Source organism: Monodon monoceros, unplaced genomic scaffold, assembly GCF_005190385.1.
Source record: "Monodon monoceros isolate NGI ecotype Baffin Bay Population unplaced genomic scaffold, NGI_Narwhal_1 Super_Scaffold_11, whole genome shotgun sequence".
NCBI classification, from domain to species: Eukaryota; Metazoa; Chordata; class Mammalia; order Artiodactyla; family Monodontidae; genus Monodon; species Monodon monoceros.
In genome coordinates this window covers 48691379-48706490 of record NW_021703767.1, presented here as the reverse complement: position 1 = coordinate 48706490, position 15112 = coordinate 48691379, and the positions used below count along the sequence as shown (strand labels likewise).

Genomic DNA, 15112 nt, shown 5'->3' with positions numbered 1-15112 from the left:
TTTCTTAATTCCTTCAGCATTTTCATTACCTCCTTTTTGAACTCAGTGTCTACTAGACTGAAGAGGTCTGTTTCATTGTTTGTTCCTTCAGGGGAATTCTCTTGCTCTTTTAACTGGGAGTGGTTCCTCTGCTTCTTCATTTTACTTATATTTCTCTCATTCTGTGAGTTTAGGAGAAACAATTATCTAGTGTAGTCTTGGAGGGCTATTTGTATGCAGGATCATCCCTGCATAGCTCATGTGGGTTTAATAGTTTTTTGGTGTGAGGGCTGTTTTTGGTTTGAATGATTGCTGTCTCTTTCCTCAGCATGTGCTGTCCTTTATCCCCTTGATAGAGGGTGTGCAGGTGCGTGGCCCTACGCACATGCTCTGAGGAAGGCGGGGGCAGTGGGTCCAAGCTGCCTCTCGAGTCCAAGATGGCAGCGGCAGCTCGCACCTGGAGCTCGTGTAGGCGGTGCCCTGCTGCAAAGGAAGAAGCTTCTATGGCGGTCCCGCCCCTCTCCTTGTGCGCTTCCCAACAATGGCACCTCGCCTCTGTGGTGCACCCCCTAGCGATGGCACCTTGCTTCTTTTCCTAATGCCTCTGCATATAATATTTTATTTAGTTTTCATCAGCACCGTTGTGAAGTAGATAGGGCAGGAGGTGTTTCTATTTTAGAGATTAGTTCTTGAGGCCCAGAGCAACTGAGGTATTTTCCCAAGTTATACACAAAGTTGGTGATACATCTGGGACTAGAACCCAGGATTCCTAATTCCTTGCCTTATGTTCTTTTGTTGTCACATGCTCATTACAGTTAACAGATTCTAGAACAAAGCAAAGTATAGTAAATTGTAAAGGGGAGTAGTAATCTAGGTATGAAAGTATTGTTGGCTTGTTTTACTGTATTTTTAAACATATATTCCATGTGGCTATGATACCTTTTGACACAATTCCATCTGAATTCCTCTGACATGATTAGGTAGTCGTTGTGAGGAATAAATTATGAGCTGGATAAACTGAGAAAATGAGACAGTAGGGGGTTGTTTGCTGCTGGTATTAAGCTGAAGGTCTTAGCTGACCAACTTCAAATTTGTGGGTTGGCCTAGAAATGAAGCATTTCTGTCTCCAAACCCAATACTACTCTGTGTTCTAGTTCTGTTGTGAGTCACATTTTAGGGTGTCCCTGCAGGAGGCACACCTAATGAGAGAATATGAAAGGATTCTTGTTACTGTCTTTTGAAGGAAGTGTGGGAGGATGAGGGATTAAGTGTTAGACAAACGATTTGAGTTACTGAGAGTTGCCTACTTACCATCATTAAAATAATGTTATTTTGAATTTAGTAAGTGAAATCTAGTTCTACTGAAGTGAGCAGACTTCTCCATTCTGAGTGTTTACTTAGAGAATTAGCTTAAATTTGATTTTAATTTGGGGGACAATTTGACCAACCCCAGGTGAGGTCTGGTTTCTCTGCCATGCCATCCCAACTTCCTTTTCTAGTTACTGTAGTATTGTGCTTTGTTTTACTTTGACCTCTTTGCTCTTCATATTGATTGCTCTCCAGCTTTGACTGGGTTTCCCTTCCTCTTTCTTGGTCCTTACACATTTTGACTTTTAGGTCTTTTAGTTTATGTACACCACTATCATTAAGACCAAGTAAAACCATCTTGGTTGCTCTTCTAGGGAATATGGGTCACATAAAGTCCATGTGATGTGGAATTAATGTGGGTAAGAGTGAGGTTTCTGGAATCAAATGGGCCTATTTTACATCACAGCTCCTTCATTGGCTAGCTGTGTGACCCTGAGCAAATTCTTAATCTCTTCTATCATTAGTTTCCTCATATGCATAAATGGGGATAATAGTGTCTTCCTTTTAAGATTGATGCCAGAATTAAGTGAGTTAACCAAGATAAAGCACTTAACACAATGCTTGACACGATAAATTTAGTTGTCGTCATTCTTGCTATTATTATCATTGAAAAGCGAACTGGATATGGTTAGGAATTTTAGGTATGGCCTTGGGTCATCAAGCCTTTGTGTGACCCTGAGAAAATTGCTTTACCCATTTGCACCTTGATTTTTCATCTATAAAGTGAAGGTATTGGGAGGGATTCTGCCTTGTGGACAGTTGATAAATCCTATTCAAGCCTGATGATGTTAATGTCTCTTCCAAATGCATCTGAATCCTAGTTTTTTAAGCTCCGTCTCCTGCAACCCAAGAAGCCTCTTGGTGCTTTCTCATCATCCAGGTCTTCCTCTACTCATCATTCATCAGAATGACTTATCCAGATGTCCTATTCCTTTGGGTTCTTTTGGATGACAGCTCACTTAGTAAGCAGTTTCCTGCAAGTGGATGAAAAATAACCAATAGTGGTAGGTTTGGTGTACTGGTTTAATATGTTATTCTTTCTAGATAATATTTCTAAAACCAGAAGAATCCTTATGGTGAGATTTTTTTTAACCTATATTTCTCGAATTTTCTACCAAAGCCTGGGGCTTTAGGGAACATGGCCCTAGTTGACTCCCCCACTCCAATTCCAGTCATGAAATGTCTTTGAAACTATCATATTTTATCTTAATATTCATTTAAACTTTATATTCTACTCTATAGCCACACTTGTTTTAATATTAAGATGTTTTAAATTCCATATCAGTTTTTACTTAGCTCCCTGCCTATGCTTTTACTTTCGAGTAAAAAATTGCTGCTTCAAGATGTGTGCCATGTTTATCTGGTAGCTGTGAACAGCCCTCCCCCTGCCCCACCATGATCTAGTTTAGAGCAGCAGGACAATTTAAAGGGGTGGTTCTGAAGTGAAGATGGGACTCAGACATTAGCAAGTCTGAGAGGGAGACATTTTGACTGTGATTAACTCACCTTCGAAAGGTGACTTGTGGAAAGTTGAAGAGAGTTTTCAATTACTATAATTTAAATTGTATATTTTGGGGGTATATGCAAATTTGGACTTGCAGAAACCCACCTTCTTTTCTTTAGAGCAAGGGCTTTCTCAGATTATCCTCTGATCTCTTCTGATCTTTGCTTTCAGTTGCAGGGCAACATGGTAAAAGGATAGTCGGGGACCTGAAACCTGAGAGCAATGTGGCCTATAGCAAATCATTTCTCTAAGCTTGACTTGTTTTATATTAAAAAGTTTTATGACTCTGTGATCTCTCAAATGAGATGAGATTTGGGCTTATATGTTCGCCTTAGCAGCCAGTGCTTTCGTGTCTGTACTACTTGTTGAGTTTGTAATCATGTATTTGTTATCTGTTTTCTATTAGACGGTAACCTTCTTAGACCATAGGTGTTTTGTTCACAACTGTATGTCAAGTGCCTTCTACACTACACTGGTTGGCCAATAGTATTTATTTATTCCCAAAATATCTATTCAGTGCCTACTAAATGGTAGGTTCTTTTTTAGGGTGGAGATACAGCATGAATATGGCAGGTAAGGTCCCTAATCTCATGGAGTTTAGATTCTTGAGGCAGTCTTATTCAATAGAAATTTCTGTGATGATGGACATGTTCTGGGCTGTCCAATAAAGTAGCCATTAGCCACATGTGACTGCTGAACACTTGAAATGTGGCTAGTGTGGATAAAGTTCTGAATTTTAAACTTTAATTTTAAATTAATTTAAATTGCCACATATGTCCACTGGCTACCATATTAGACAATGCCATTCTAGAGGATTAGGGCGTGGACAGAGATCAAAAAGTAGATAAATAAATGAGCAGGATAATTTCCCATAGTGATAAGAACTGAGAAGAAACAAAACAGTGTTATGAAATACTAAGTAAGGGAGTACTTTATGTAGGGTGATTCTAGTTGAGTAGCGTCAAAAAATGTAAAATAAATCAATTGTAAAGACTATTTTTTTAAAAAATTTGCTACTTAGTACTTTGGTTTGGGAACCGTTGTTTGGAGATCTGGTGAATCCTTTTTGGAAAACAAACCCCCAAATAACCCCTCACATTTCTATTATTTAATAACTCCAAACAATTTTTTTCCTAGCCCTGAATTGTCATCTCCAGTTCCTGTTGGTGATACCTCAACATTGGGAGGTAGGCTTTTGTGCCTTTACTCACTTTTCTTCTAAAATTTATTATCTAATTGAAAGAAAGCAAATTTTTCAGCTCACATTTTAAAAATACCATGTGTTTCTCTCTATGTGTTGTTAAAGAGTCTCAAGAAAAATTAATTCTTTTGTCACTTATTTTATGACATTATGATGTGGGTACTTAAGAATCTTTAATTATTAAGTATAATACAAAATCGGAAAACTGCTTAAAACAAATGTACAACCTAAACAATTGTTTTATGGCAAACACCCTGTGATCACTGCTTATGTCAAAAGGTAGGACCTTTCTAGCTCCACCATTTGTCATTTGTTTTGTAGAGTTTTCCAGAGTAATTTTTTCTGATTGCATTCTGTGGTGTACTTTAACATTTACTTTGACCTCTATATTTCCTATAAATTAGTAGTTGCTTTCTTTATTTTGTTTTGTTTTGTTTTGCGGTACGCGGGCCTCTAACTGTTGTGGCTTCTCCCGTTGCGGAGCACAGGCTCCAGACGCGCAGGCTCAGCGGCCATGGCTCACGGGCCTAGCCTCTCCGCGGCATGTGGGATCTTCCTGGACCGGGGCACGAACCCGTGTCCCCTGCATCGGCAGGCGTACTCTCAAGCACTGCGCCACCAGTGGAGCCCGCTTTCTTTATTTTTAATTTTTTTTTTAAAAAAGCTGTTCTATGTTGGAAATTTCAAACATATACAAAAATAACACAATGAGGCCCAGCTTCAGTAATTATAATTTATGGGAGGGGGGTGGGTTGAATTGGGAGATTGGGATTGACATATATACGCTACCATGTATAAAATAGATAACTAATGAGAACCTGCTGTATAGCACAGGGAACTCAATGCTCTGTGGTGACCTAAATGGGAAGGAAATCCAAAAAAGAGGGGATATATGTATACATGTAGCTGATTCACTTCGCTGTACATCAGAAACTAACACTACATTGTAAAGCAACTATACCCCAATTAAAAAAAGATTATAACTTATGGCCAATTCCAACCTTCACCCACTTCCCCTGTCTGAGAGTGTTAGTTTTATTAGATAGCTCCTTAAGGATAGGGACTTTATATCCCTGGAGGCTTGCATAGAGCCTGACATATAGTACGTATCAATAAATGCTTGTTGAATGAGTCATATTTATTTCTTGTGCTGAGGAGACTCTGGATAAATGTGTCTTGAGGTTAGAATGCACAGAATTTCTAGGATGAAAAAGTAAATGACTTTTAGAAATGCCTTGGAAATCAGTTTCTTGCTTCCTGATAGGAATTCTGATTTAGTCATGGACTGAATTCATGCACATGTCTTTGTTTTTCTACTTAGGTGCCAGTCTCAGTGTTCCATATCCAGGGGTGACCTTCTATGAAGGTATCTCAGAGAGCAGCTTGGAGAGGCCAGAAGAGAGTGTGAGTGATGTTCTGTTTTGTTATTTAGTTTCTAACATGGAGAATAGGGATTAAGAGAGATTTATAGTCCATTGCCAGACTACACAAAACTTCAGGTGGTTCCCTTTATGGAAATGTAGATTCTAAAACCAGTACAAAAAATCTGCGATTCCTTAGAGAGCCAAGTAAATCTGCTTTTGGCAAGGAATGGCCTCAAACTGTAAATGAAATAACTAGGGGCCTGGGGAGCTGTCATCATGGTAAGCTCACTGTCTTTTGTGGGCTGTGTACATAATTTACTGTGAGGGTTTTTGCTTATGTTCTTCTGTCTCTTAATAAATCAGGACTTAGTCTTCTTCAGAGGGAAAGTATATAGATTTTATGTAGTTTAAAGAAATACCATGCTTTTTAAATACATCATTATTAATAGTAATCTGTCCACTAAACATTAAGTTGGCTTTCTGTCACATTGAAAATTTTTTAAAAAGTATACACTTCCAGAAAGATAGAAACATTTTGTTAGAAATTTTGTTAGATATGCATAAATCCTAGATTACTTAATATAAGCAAACTCTGATTGAATGTACTCACTAGAAAGGTACAATTTTGTTACCTTACACCTCCTCTTACCAACTTGGACATTTTAACTTCTGAGAAGTCAGGTTAAGTCACCCCACTCTGCCCCACCACTTTCCCTGTCACTGAACAAGGCTGGTGGTAGTTTGGGATCCTTGAATCAATATATTTACCCTTAGTACAACTGTGTCCAAATTAGATGGTACTAGAAAATATTGGCATTTGATAAATATTTGAATAAAAAGTTATACTGTAGTTCTGAACTTGAGGCAGAATAGTTATGATTTAAGTCTGGAAACATTTACAGAATGAGATAGAATTCACTATAATAGAAATGAAGGCATTGTGTGTAATCAATTGGAACATTCTAAAACAGAGAGGGTGATTTGAAGGTGATTTATAGAATCAGTAGGAAAACAGAATAGTACAGGGATACATGACAGGAATTAGATTGCCTGTACCTCTAGTTCAAAGTGAAGCCTAATATACAGTTTTACAGTTCAGTTTTTTCCTAATACATTTTCCAGATACCATTTTAGAGATTATATACTTTATTTCTGTTTTGTTACTATTTACCCTGTGTGTTATTATGTGTATTTAATCTAGCAAAATTTAAGTTTTTCAGAGTCTTTATCCTTATCCTGAGTAATACAGGAACATTAGAATATTAGAATGATTCAAATGATCACCCTACTATTTTATATGCTATTTTTCAGTATTTTTGTTCTTTCCCTTTAAAGTTTGTTTTACATTTACCCAGATGTTTACCACTTTATTTTCTTAAAACTCTTTTTTGCAGTTTAGACCTCTCTTCTGGTCTAATTTTCCTTCTGAAATATATGCTTCTGGTATTACTTTAGTGAGAATATCTCACTGGTTCAATCTCAGTTTTTGGTCACCTGAAAATTTCTTTATTATCCTCTTATTCTAGAAAGACACTTAAAATCTGTATTAAATTCTAGATTGAGTTTTTTATTTTCAAGGTTTTATTTCACTATCTTCTAACTTTTATTGTTGCTACTAAGAGCTCAACTAACAATTTAGTTCTTATTCCCTTGTGGGTAATCTTACTATTTTTTTGTCCTACTTTTAAGATATTGCTCTCTCTCTCTGTGTATATCTAATGATGAGAGATAATGACTGAGAATTTCTCAAAATTTATAATAGTAATAAAGCTTCATGTTAAGGAAGTACAACAAATCCAAAGCAAAATAAATAAACATAATCACACTCTTATCCCCATTGTTGTGAAACTGCAGAATCCCATATACTATATAGTGTACTACTGTAAGTATACTGTAGTATAGTATACTGCTACAGGCATATCTCAGAGATACTGTGCGTTCAGTTCCAGACGACCATAATAAAGTGAATATTGCAATAAAGCAAGTCACACGAACTTTTTGGTGTCCTAGTGCATATAAAAGTTATGTTTAAACTCTACTATAGTCTGTTGAGTGTACAATAGCATTATGTCTAAAAAAAACCAATGTATATACCTTAATTAAAAAATACTTTATCGCTCAAAACTGCTAACCATCGTCTGAGCCTTGAGGAAGTCTAGTAGTAACATCAAAGATCACTGATCACAGATCGCTATAACAAATATAATAATAATAAAAACATTTGAGATATTGTGAGAATTACCAAAATGTGACACAGGGACATGAAGTGAGCAAATGCTTTTGGAAAAAAGGCGCTGATGGACTTGCTTGACTCAGGATTGCCACAAACCTTCAATTTCTAAAAAATGCAGTATCTGCAAAGTACAATAAAGGGAAGCTCAATAAAATGAGGTATGCTTGTGTATATAGTATCCCCAATACTATATCATTTAGTATTATATAGTATCCCAAATACTGTATCATATACTACTCTAACCATAACTATGATATAATAGTATATAATACAGTATTGAGGATACTGCAGTTTCACAAAAATGTATATAGAAGAAATTTTCAGCTGTTACCTCGTATGATTAGATATATGTCTGACCTCCTCATTTTATACCTTCTGTCGGTTAACCACTGTTTCATAACTTTCTTTGTCTCTCTGTGTTGCATTCAGAAATGTCTTTCAGTTCACTTATTCTTCTTTCAGCTTAGTCTAATTTGTTTTTCAAACTGTCTGTTGAGTTTTTAAAATCCTTGCTTTATGTAGGAGTCTTTGATCTGACTTTTCAACACTATTTATATTTATATTCTATCCCTTTGTGGTATTTAAAACTAAAGCCTAGGTCCCAAGGGATCACTAGATATACTATGTACACATAGATTACTGAATCACCTCTCTGGATTTTTCTAACCTATCTTTGGATACCTTGGGACTTTCTTTATTTTCTTACAAACCAGCTATGCATTAAAAACATTAAAATATTTATTTAGCATTTTAGGCATTCTGTAGCAGTAAGGTTACTAAGGATATTTCTTGTATAGTAATAATAGAAGTGGAAGTTTCTGTTCAAATTTAGTGAGAGAAAATTTAATGTGGAAGAAGACAAAGTCTTGTACAAAATTCCTTAAGACTAAAGGTTTTTGTTAGTTTCAACATGACTCAGCAGTATGATGGGGAAAAAAGCTGAGTACTGAGGGGATGCATGATAGAAATTAGAATCTACTATAAGGAAGGTGATAGTTGTACCATATTTTAATTGTAACATATTTTAATTGATCAGACCTCACTTATGTGTACCACACTCTAAGGAAGACATTAAGAGCTTGAGAAGTCTCTAGAGGAAAGGAACTAGTGAAAAATCAGGGAAGATGACAGCTGCCTATACTTATTTGAAGGGCTGTCTGGGGACTACACTTTTTATATGCATTCCAGGTTGCAGAACTGAGATCAGTGGGAATTTACAGGGAAATATATTTTGGGTTTTATTAAGAACTTTACAACCATGAGAGAGCTTTTTTGGAAATGTAATGGCCTGCCTTTGAAAGTCCTTCCAAGACTTTCTCATCAGAGCCATTTAAACTGAGGATGAATAGATATTTTGGGGAGATACTGTAGAGAGAATTCAGGCATCAGAAAGGATGGTGGAATTTTCGAGGTTCTTTCCAGTTGTGAAGTCTTGAAGGTCTGTGGTTATTTGATCCATCAGGGAAGAAAGATGATACAGTGGAAAAAGCCGGTATTCTCTTCCTGACTCTGCCACTGGCTTGCTGTTAGCCCTTAGGCCATTCTTCCATCTCAATCCCTGTTTTTCTTTAAAATGGAGGGACTTGGATTAGATGAGCACAAGTGTATCTTGCATGCAGCAGTTATTAGTGTTGGGTTCTAGTAGTGATATTCTGTTTTCCTCATTCCTTCTACATTTTGTTAATTGGGATTCTTCGGTAAGGAACTATTGCCACTTCTCTCTTGTTTATTTATTAAATTATTTATTTATATCAGTACAGACTCATGGATATTTCTTTTATTCTTTGGATTATAATCCACTATTTATTTTGTTGCTCAAATTGTTCCAGCTTTGGCTTGTGGAAGACCTGGATTTAGATGTTACAGAGTACAAAAAGTTTGTTGGTGTGGTTTCAGATTCCACGTAGAAACTAACCTTTAAAACACTTCCACTCATTGAGTTTGGCACAGTATCAGAAAAGATTATCCATGATTATCTGAAAAGGCTATTAATGTATTCCTTCCTTACCCAATACATATCTGTGTGGCTGGATTTTCTTCATGTACTTCAACTAAAACAACATATTGAATGCAGAAGCAGATATGAGAATCTAGCCATCTTCTATTAAGCCAGACCTTAAAGAATTTGTAAGAATATAAACATTACTCTTCTCACTAATTTTTTTATTTTGCAAAACATATGTTATTCATTTGTACACGTAATGAGTTTCTTATTTTGAAATGAATTATATATATTTAAAAGTTCTCTTTTAATTTTTTGTTTGGTGTGTATCTATAGATATAACCCACAAAAACCAAACTTCTTTGGGTTCCTTAATGAATTTTAAGAGTTTAAAGGGGTCCTAACACCAAAAAGTTTGAGAAACACCCTTCTAGACTATTTTTAGATGATAATTTCAACTCTTTTTCTTCTTTAAAAATTTTTTCCTTTTATTTATTTACTAACAAAATGTTCTATCCTTCCCTGAACCAGTCACTGTGTATTCAAAGGAATGTACAAATACACAGTAATTTTAATATTAGCCTATGTCTTAAAGTCCACCAGTTAGTTTCAAAGTCAAATATTATATAAATAATCATCATCAGAAGTTGCCTTTGGCCCAGTGTCTGGCATATCATGGGTGATCAATAAATACTTGTTGACTGAATGAGTGAACATTTATTGTTCTTTCTCTAAAAATCCAGATTAGCAATGAAATTGAGAATGTGATAGAAGAATCCACAAAACCAGCAGTGGAGCAGGTTGCAGAATTCAGTATCCACCTTTTGGGGGAACAATACAATGAAGAGCTACAGGATCCCTACAGCTTTCACCACCAGCGCCTTGTAGAAGAGTTTATTTCAGAGGTGGGTGATTTTCTTGTATGTTTTTATTCTTTTATTTCTTTTTGTATACAAGAGAGTTTGCTGGGGTTGTAAATTTCCCATATTAACAACACTGGTTAAAGGTAGATTTCGGATTTAAGCTTTCCATCTGTTTGATTCAGGGGGTGGTGATTTAGCCATTTCTTTAGAAAGCTCTGTGAAAAGTTCACCGAAAGATGAACTATTTCATTGAAACAAAATTTTGTATGCGTTTGCCATCTGCTACCAAATAAATGCTATTTCCAACTTTGGCTGCACAGCCAAGGAAGAATGTGTTCTATGGCATGGTTTTAACTTGACCATATTTGGAGAAATGAGTATCTTTGAGAAACTGTATTTAGTGTGTTGTTTTTCTTGAGGGAACATTACATTTAATTTTTAAAATTTTATATTTGTTCTTTTTTTAAGTTGAAAATTTTTTAACAGTTAATAATAGGTAGTATGAGGCACCAAGTTCAAAGGACAAAAGGATATCCAGTGAAAAGTAAATTTTCCTGTTATCTCTGTTCCTTGGTTGGAAGTATTTTTAAAAAGGGGTTTCTTTAAAGAATTGTGCATTAGACCATCCCACAACCTTACTTTCTGGAAGAACTCTATATAGGGGCTTGAACTCAAGATTCTTTCAGTCAAAAATGACCCATTCTTGGCCCCCTTCTTGTGTGCCTTTGCTCTTGTATAGACTGTAAGGCACTGAGTGCCCATCTCCTCTCTCTGTCCAGTGAGAGGGCACATCATTCCTTCCTGTTTATTTCTTTTCCATCGCTCTTGATGGAATTCTCTTTGGCTAAGTTTTTCAATTCCATTACCTTGGACTAATTTCCTTCTCTTTACACTGTTTAGACGAGAAACAAAAATGTGCATCTCTCAGCCAAGCAGCATTATTGCAGCCATCAGACACAGAGAATGTAGGCCAGACGATTAATTTCCTAGCTGTGTGGCCAAGTTGTGAGGCTGTATGGTGTGTGGAAGAAATGTCAGCCAGGCCAGTGGCCACCTGGCATCAGATAGTGTCTTGGATCAGCTGTTTGGTTCTCTCTGCCCTTGGATTAAGGAACCTTTAATAAGCCTCAGTGTTTGGGTAAACAATCGTGCTGAATGACTGCATATTTAGAGAAAGTCTAATAAACACTCTGAAAAAACATTTCCAGCAGGGACTTTATGAGGTATAGGTAGCTATTGGCTTGAGGTGATTTGAGGGTGATGAAGGATCTGTTCCTTCTCTGGCCTTTTTCTATATCCCCGTCCTTTTACCTGGAATAAAATGTTTACGAATAGCCACTTCTTTGTATGGAACTGCAGGGTCAGGGTCATGTCTCTGAAAGGTCCTGTCTCCATGTTTACTGCAAACTGAAGGAGGCCCTCAAGCTCTCTCCCTTCAGGACACAGTCACAGGAATTGTTCCTTCAATATTATTTCTTAGGTAATATTGCAAGACACAGGGAAAAAGAAAGCCTGCTTGAGAGGATTGAGGTTCGGGAGCTGTTAAATTTTTTTTTATTATTTTTTTTATTTTTTATGAGGAGAAGAGTAAGATAAACTTGGGACATCACCAAGAATGACATCAGAGAGGGAAAGGTCATTGTGATAGGCTTGGGAGTGTGGATACCTGACAACAGACACGGAATCAACACAGTGTCCTCGCATAGTGCTTTGTGTTCTGCATCCTGCTGTATGTCCATTTGCTAACAGCAGCCGTGTGGGTAATCATCTCCATTTTATAGATGAAACCCAGGAGGGCAAGTAACTTGTTCATGGTCATTTCATTTCAGCTTCTAGGAGTAGAAGGGAAAATCAGGTCTCCTCCTTCCTTTGAAAGTGTTCCTTCCTTTATATCAATACAGAGTCCCCTTCATTTTAATTCAGGTGAGAAGTTGTGGTGAGCCTCACAGTTTTTTCCCAGTCCTGGTCCCAATTTTAAAACCATATTTATCAGGGGAAAGAGGATGAGGCATGTATTTCAGTAGAAAGATTGGGGATTGAACAAATTTGGATTCAGTCACTTACCAAATGCATGATCTGGACAAATTAGTTGACATCTCAGAGTCTCAGTTTTCTCAACCATATAATGGGAAAGATATGTATCTCTTGGTATTGTTGAAAGGATTAGAAGTAATGTTATATCAAAGCGCCAGGTACATAGCAGTCACTCAGTAAATTGTACCTGTTACTAACCTTGATGTTAATAAAGTGGAATGACTTTATTACAACTGGGTACCTGTACATAGCTAACTGGGTATGATTAATTAGAATACATATATGTATTTGAATCAAGAGATGGCAAAACCCCAGATGAGTTGGGTTTAGTATTAATAATAACATGCACTTGTACAGCATTTTGCAATTAATGGAGTACTTTCAGCTACATTCATTTTAACCTTACAAAAACTAATGTGGTTGGTGGGCAGGGCAGCATTAATCATATGAAAGAAGACTTGTGCCTGGCCACTCTGCCAGTAAAAACAGCTGGCACTAACCCTCGGTCTTTGGATTCCTAGTGCTGCAGATTCTATCCCCAGCCTCATCCTCCGAGAATTAATAGTACTTCTCAGTTTTCTTTCAGAGAATGAAACAAGGCAATTATTATAGCTAAAAAGTTTCACATGTTTGGATTCTTTATCTGCAAGGCATGAATATCTTCGGTGAACCAAGATTTTAAGAAAATCCCATTCTCCTGATTATATGTGGACTTGGTTTTAAAAGCAGATGCCCAGAGATGTCACTAACAACTTCTCTTGTTCTAGTGTCGGCCCCCTAGTGACTCATCTGGTGAGATTGTCACCTTCTGAAATGTTGTGGATAAAATGTTTGATTTTGTTAAATATGTATTTATGCATAACTGATTTTTTTAGGTATTTGGTCCAATCTAGCATTTCCCCCCACTCTAGTCACTAAGCTTATATTGATTTATGTGGCTTGATTTTAAAAACTCAGTGATAAAACTGGTTCCTGCAGTTGTGATGCTCATAAATTGATCTTTTGACCAGTTACTGCTTTATAACCTCCTTCGTGACAAGCAGTCAACAAGGCCTAAGCCCAGGTCTGCAGATTTCTTTCTTAAGTTAGCTGTGTTCACAGTCCCTTGTGTTGTAGGAGTAGGAAACAGATGCCACCAGACATTTTACACTTAGAGGAAATGAGCACCTGACTGTGTGTTAGCGTATGTGCTGTGGCCAGATTTCTTTCTTTTTTAACATCTTTATTGGAGTATAATTGCTTTACAATAGTGTGTTAGTTTCTGCTTTATAACAAAGTGAATCAGCTATACATATACATATATCCCCATATCTCTTCCCTCTTGCGTCTCCCTCCCACCCTCCCTATCCCACCCCTCCAGGTGGTCACAAAGCACCAAGCTGATCTCCCTGTGCTATGCAGCTGCTTCCCGCTAGCTATCGATTTTACGTTTGGTAGTGTATATATGTCCATGTGTGGCCAGACTTCTAATCCATATAATTACATTAAAAAATGTTATTACAGTTTCTTTGAAACCAGTCCTTTTTTCACATTTCATCACATAAGGGAAAAAACAGTGCTTTGCCAATAAAAGTGTGTTTTTTATAATTTGGAAAAAATTAATATTAAAGCACATCAAAACCTTAAAAATCAAAATGAAAAAGGAAAATGTGGCAGTGATGTAAAAACTATTTTCTAACATTGTAACAATTACAATTTTCTTAACTTTCTGATCCACATATATCCATATGTGTGTACAAGCTTCTAATGGCTGTAAACAGGGCACTTTATATATATACTCTTAAAAGCATTTTTTCTATGTACTTTTTTTTACATTTCTACATAGCTATAAAGTTTATTTTTATTTTTAACAGGTGGAAAATGCATTTACTGGGCTACTGGGCTACAAGGACATTCATGTACTTGACTTTAGGTAAATAGACTTTAAAAATGCACATGTTTTGTGGAACTCTTTATTTCAAATGGAATATCGTTTTGTGTTTATTATGTATACTCTAACAATGATTCAAAATGATGTGAATACTGTAATTCAATACTATTTTGTTAAATTCATATTCCTTTTTAAAAAATTTATTTTTTAAAATTTTATTGGGGTATAGTTGATTTATAATGTGTTAGTTCCAGGTGTACCACAAAGTGAATCAGTTATACATATACATATATCCACTCTTTTTTAGATTCTTTTCCCATATAGGCCATTACAGAGTACTGAGTAGAGTTCCCTGTGCTATACAGTAGGTCCTTATTAGTCATCTGTTTTATATATAGTAGTGTGTATATGTCAATCCTATAAATTCATGTTCCTAATGCTGGTTTTTCAGATGAAGAAACTGAGTCAGAAAAAGGCAAAATAATATATTCAAGGAGATATATTAAATTGTAGTTGGGCCAGGGTAAGAACTTAGGAATTCATGTCCCCAGCTTGCTGCTGACAAGTCACACTGCTTTTATTTGGCACTGAAGGGAGCCTGAAGTCAGATTAGATGTGACCTCAGCGTGCTCCTAATGCTCGTCAGTGCTACACTAGGGTGACTTTGACGTCTCCGTGTATGGCCGCTCTGGAAGGGATGTGTTCATCAACATAACAGTTCTGGGTAAATCAGACACCTCTTTTTTTTTTTTTT

General features: G+C 36.5%; 1 protein-coding gene across 1 annotated transcript in view; it reads left to right on the top strand.

The window, feature by feature from the left end:
* The window catches only part of IMPG2 (interphotoreceptor matrix proteoglycan 2), a 68371-nt gene that overhangs the window by 20398 nt on the left and 32861 nt on the right, over positions 1-15112 (top strand). The window contains exons 4-7 of the mRNA XM_029215325.1: positions 3989-4038; positions 5374-5456; positions 10335-10496; positions 14342-14400. Coding sequence (XP_029071158.1) covers positions 3989-4038; positions 5374-5456; positions 10335-10496; positions 14342-14400 — 354 coding nt within the window. The remainder of the gene's footprint in view (positions 1-3988; positions 4039-5373; positions 5457-10334; positions 10497-14341; positions 14401-15112) is intronic.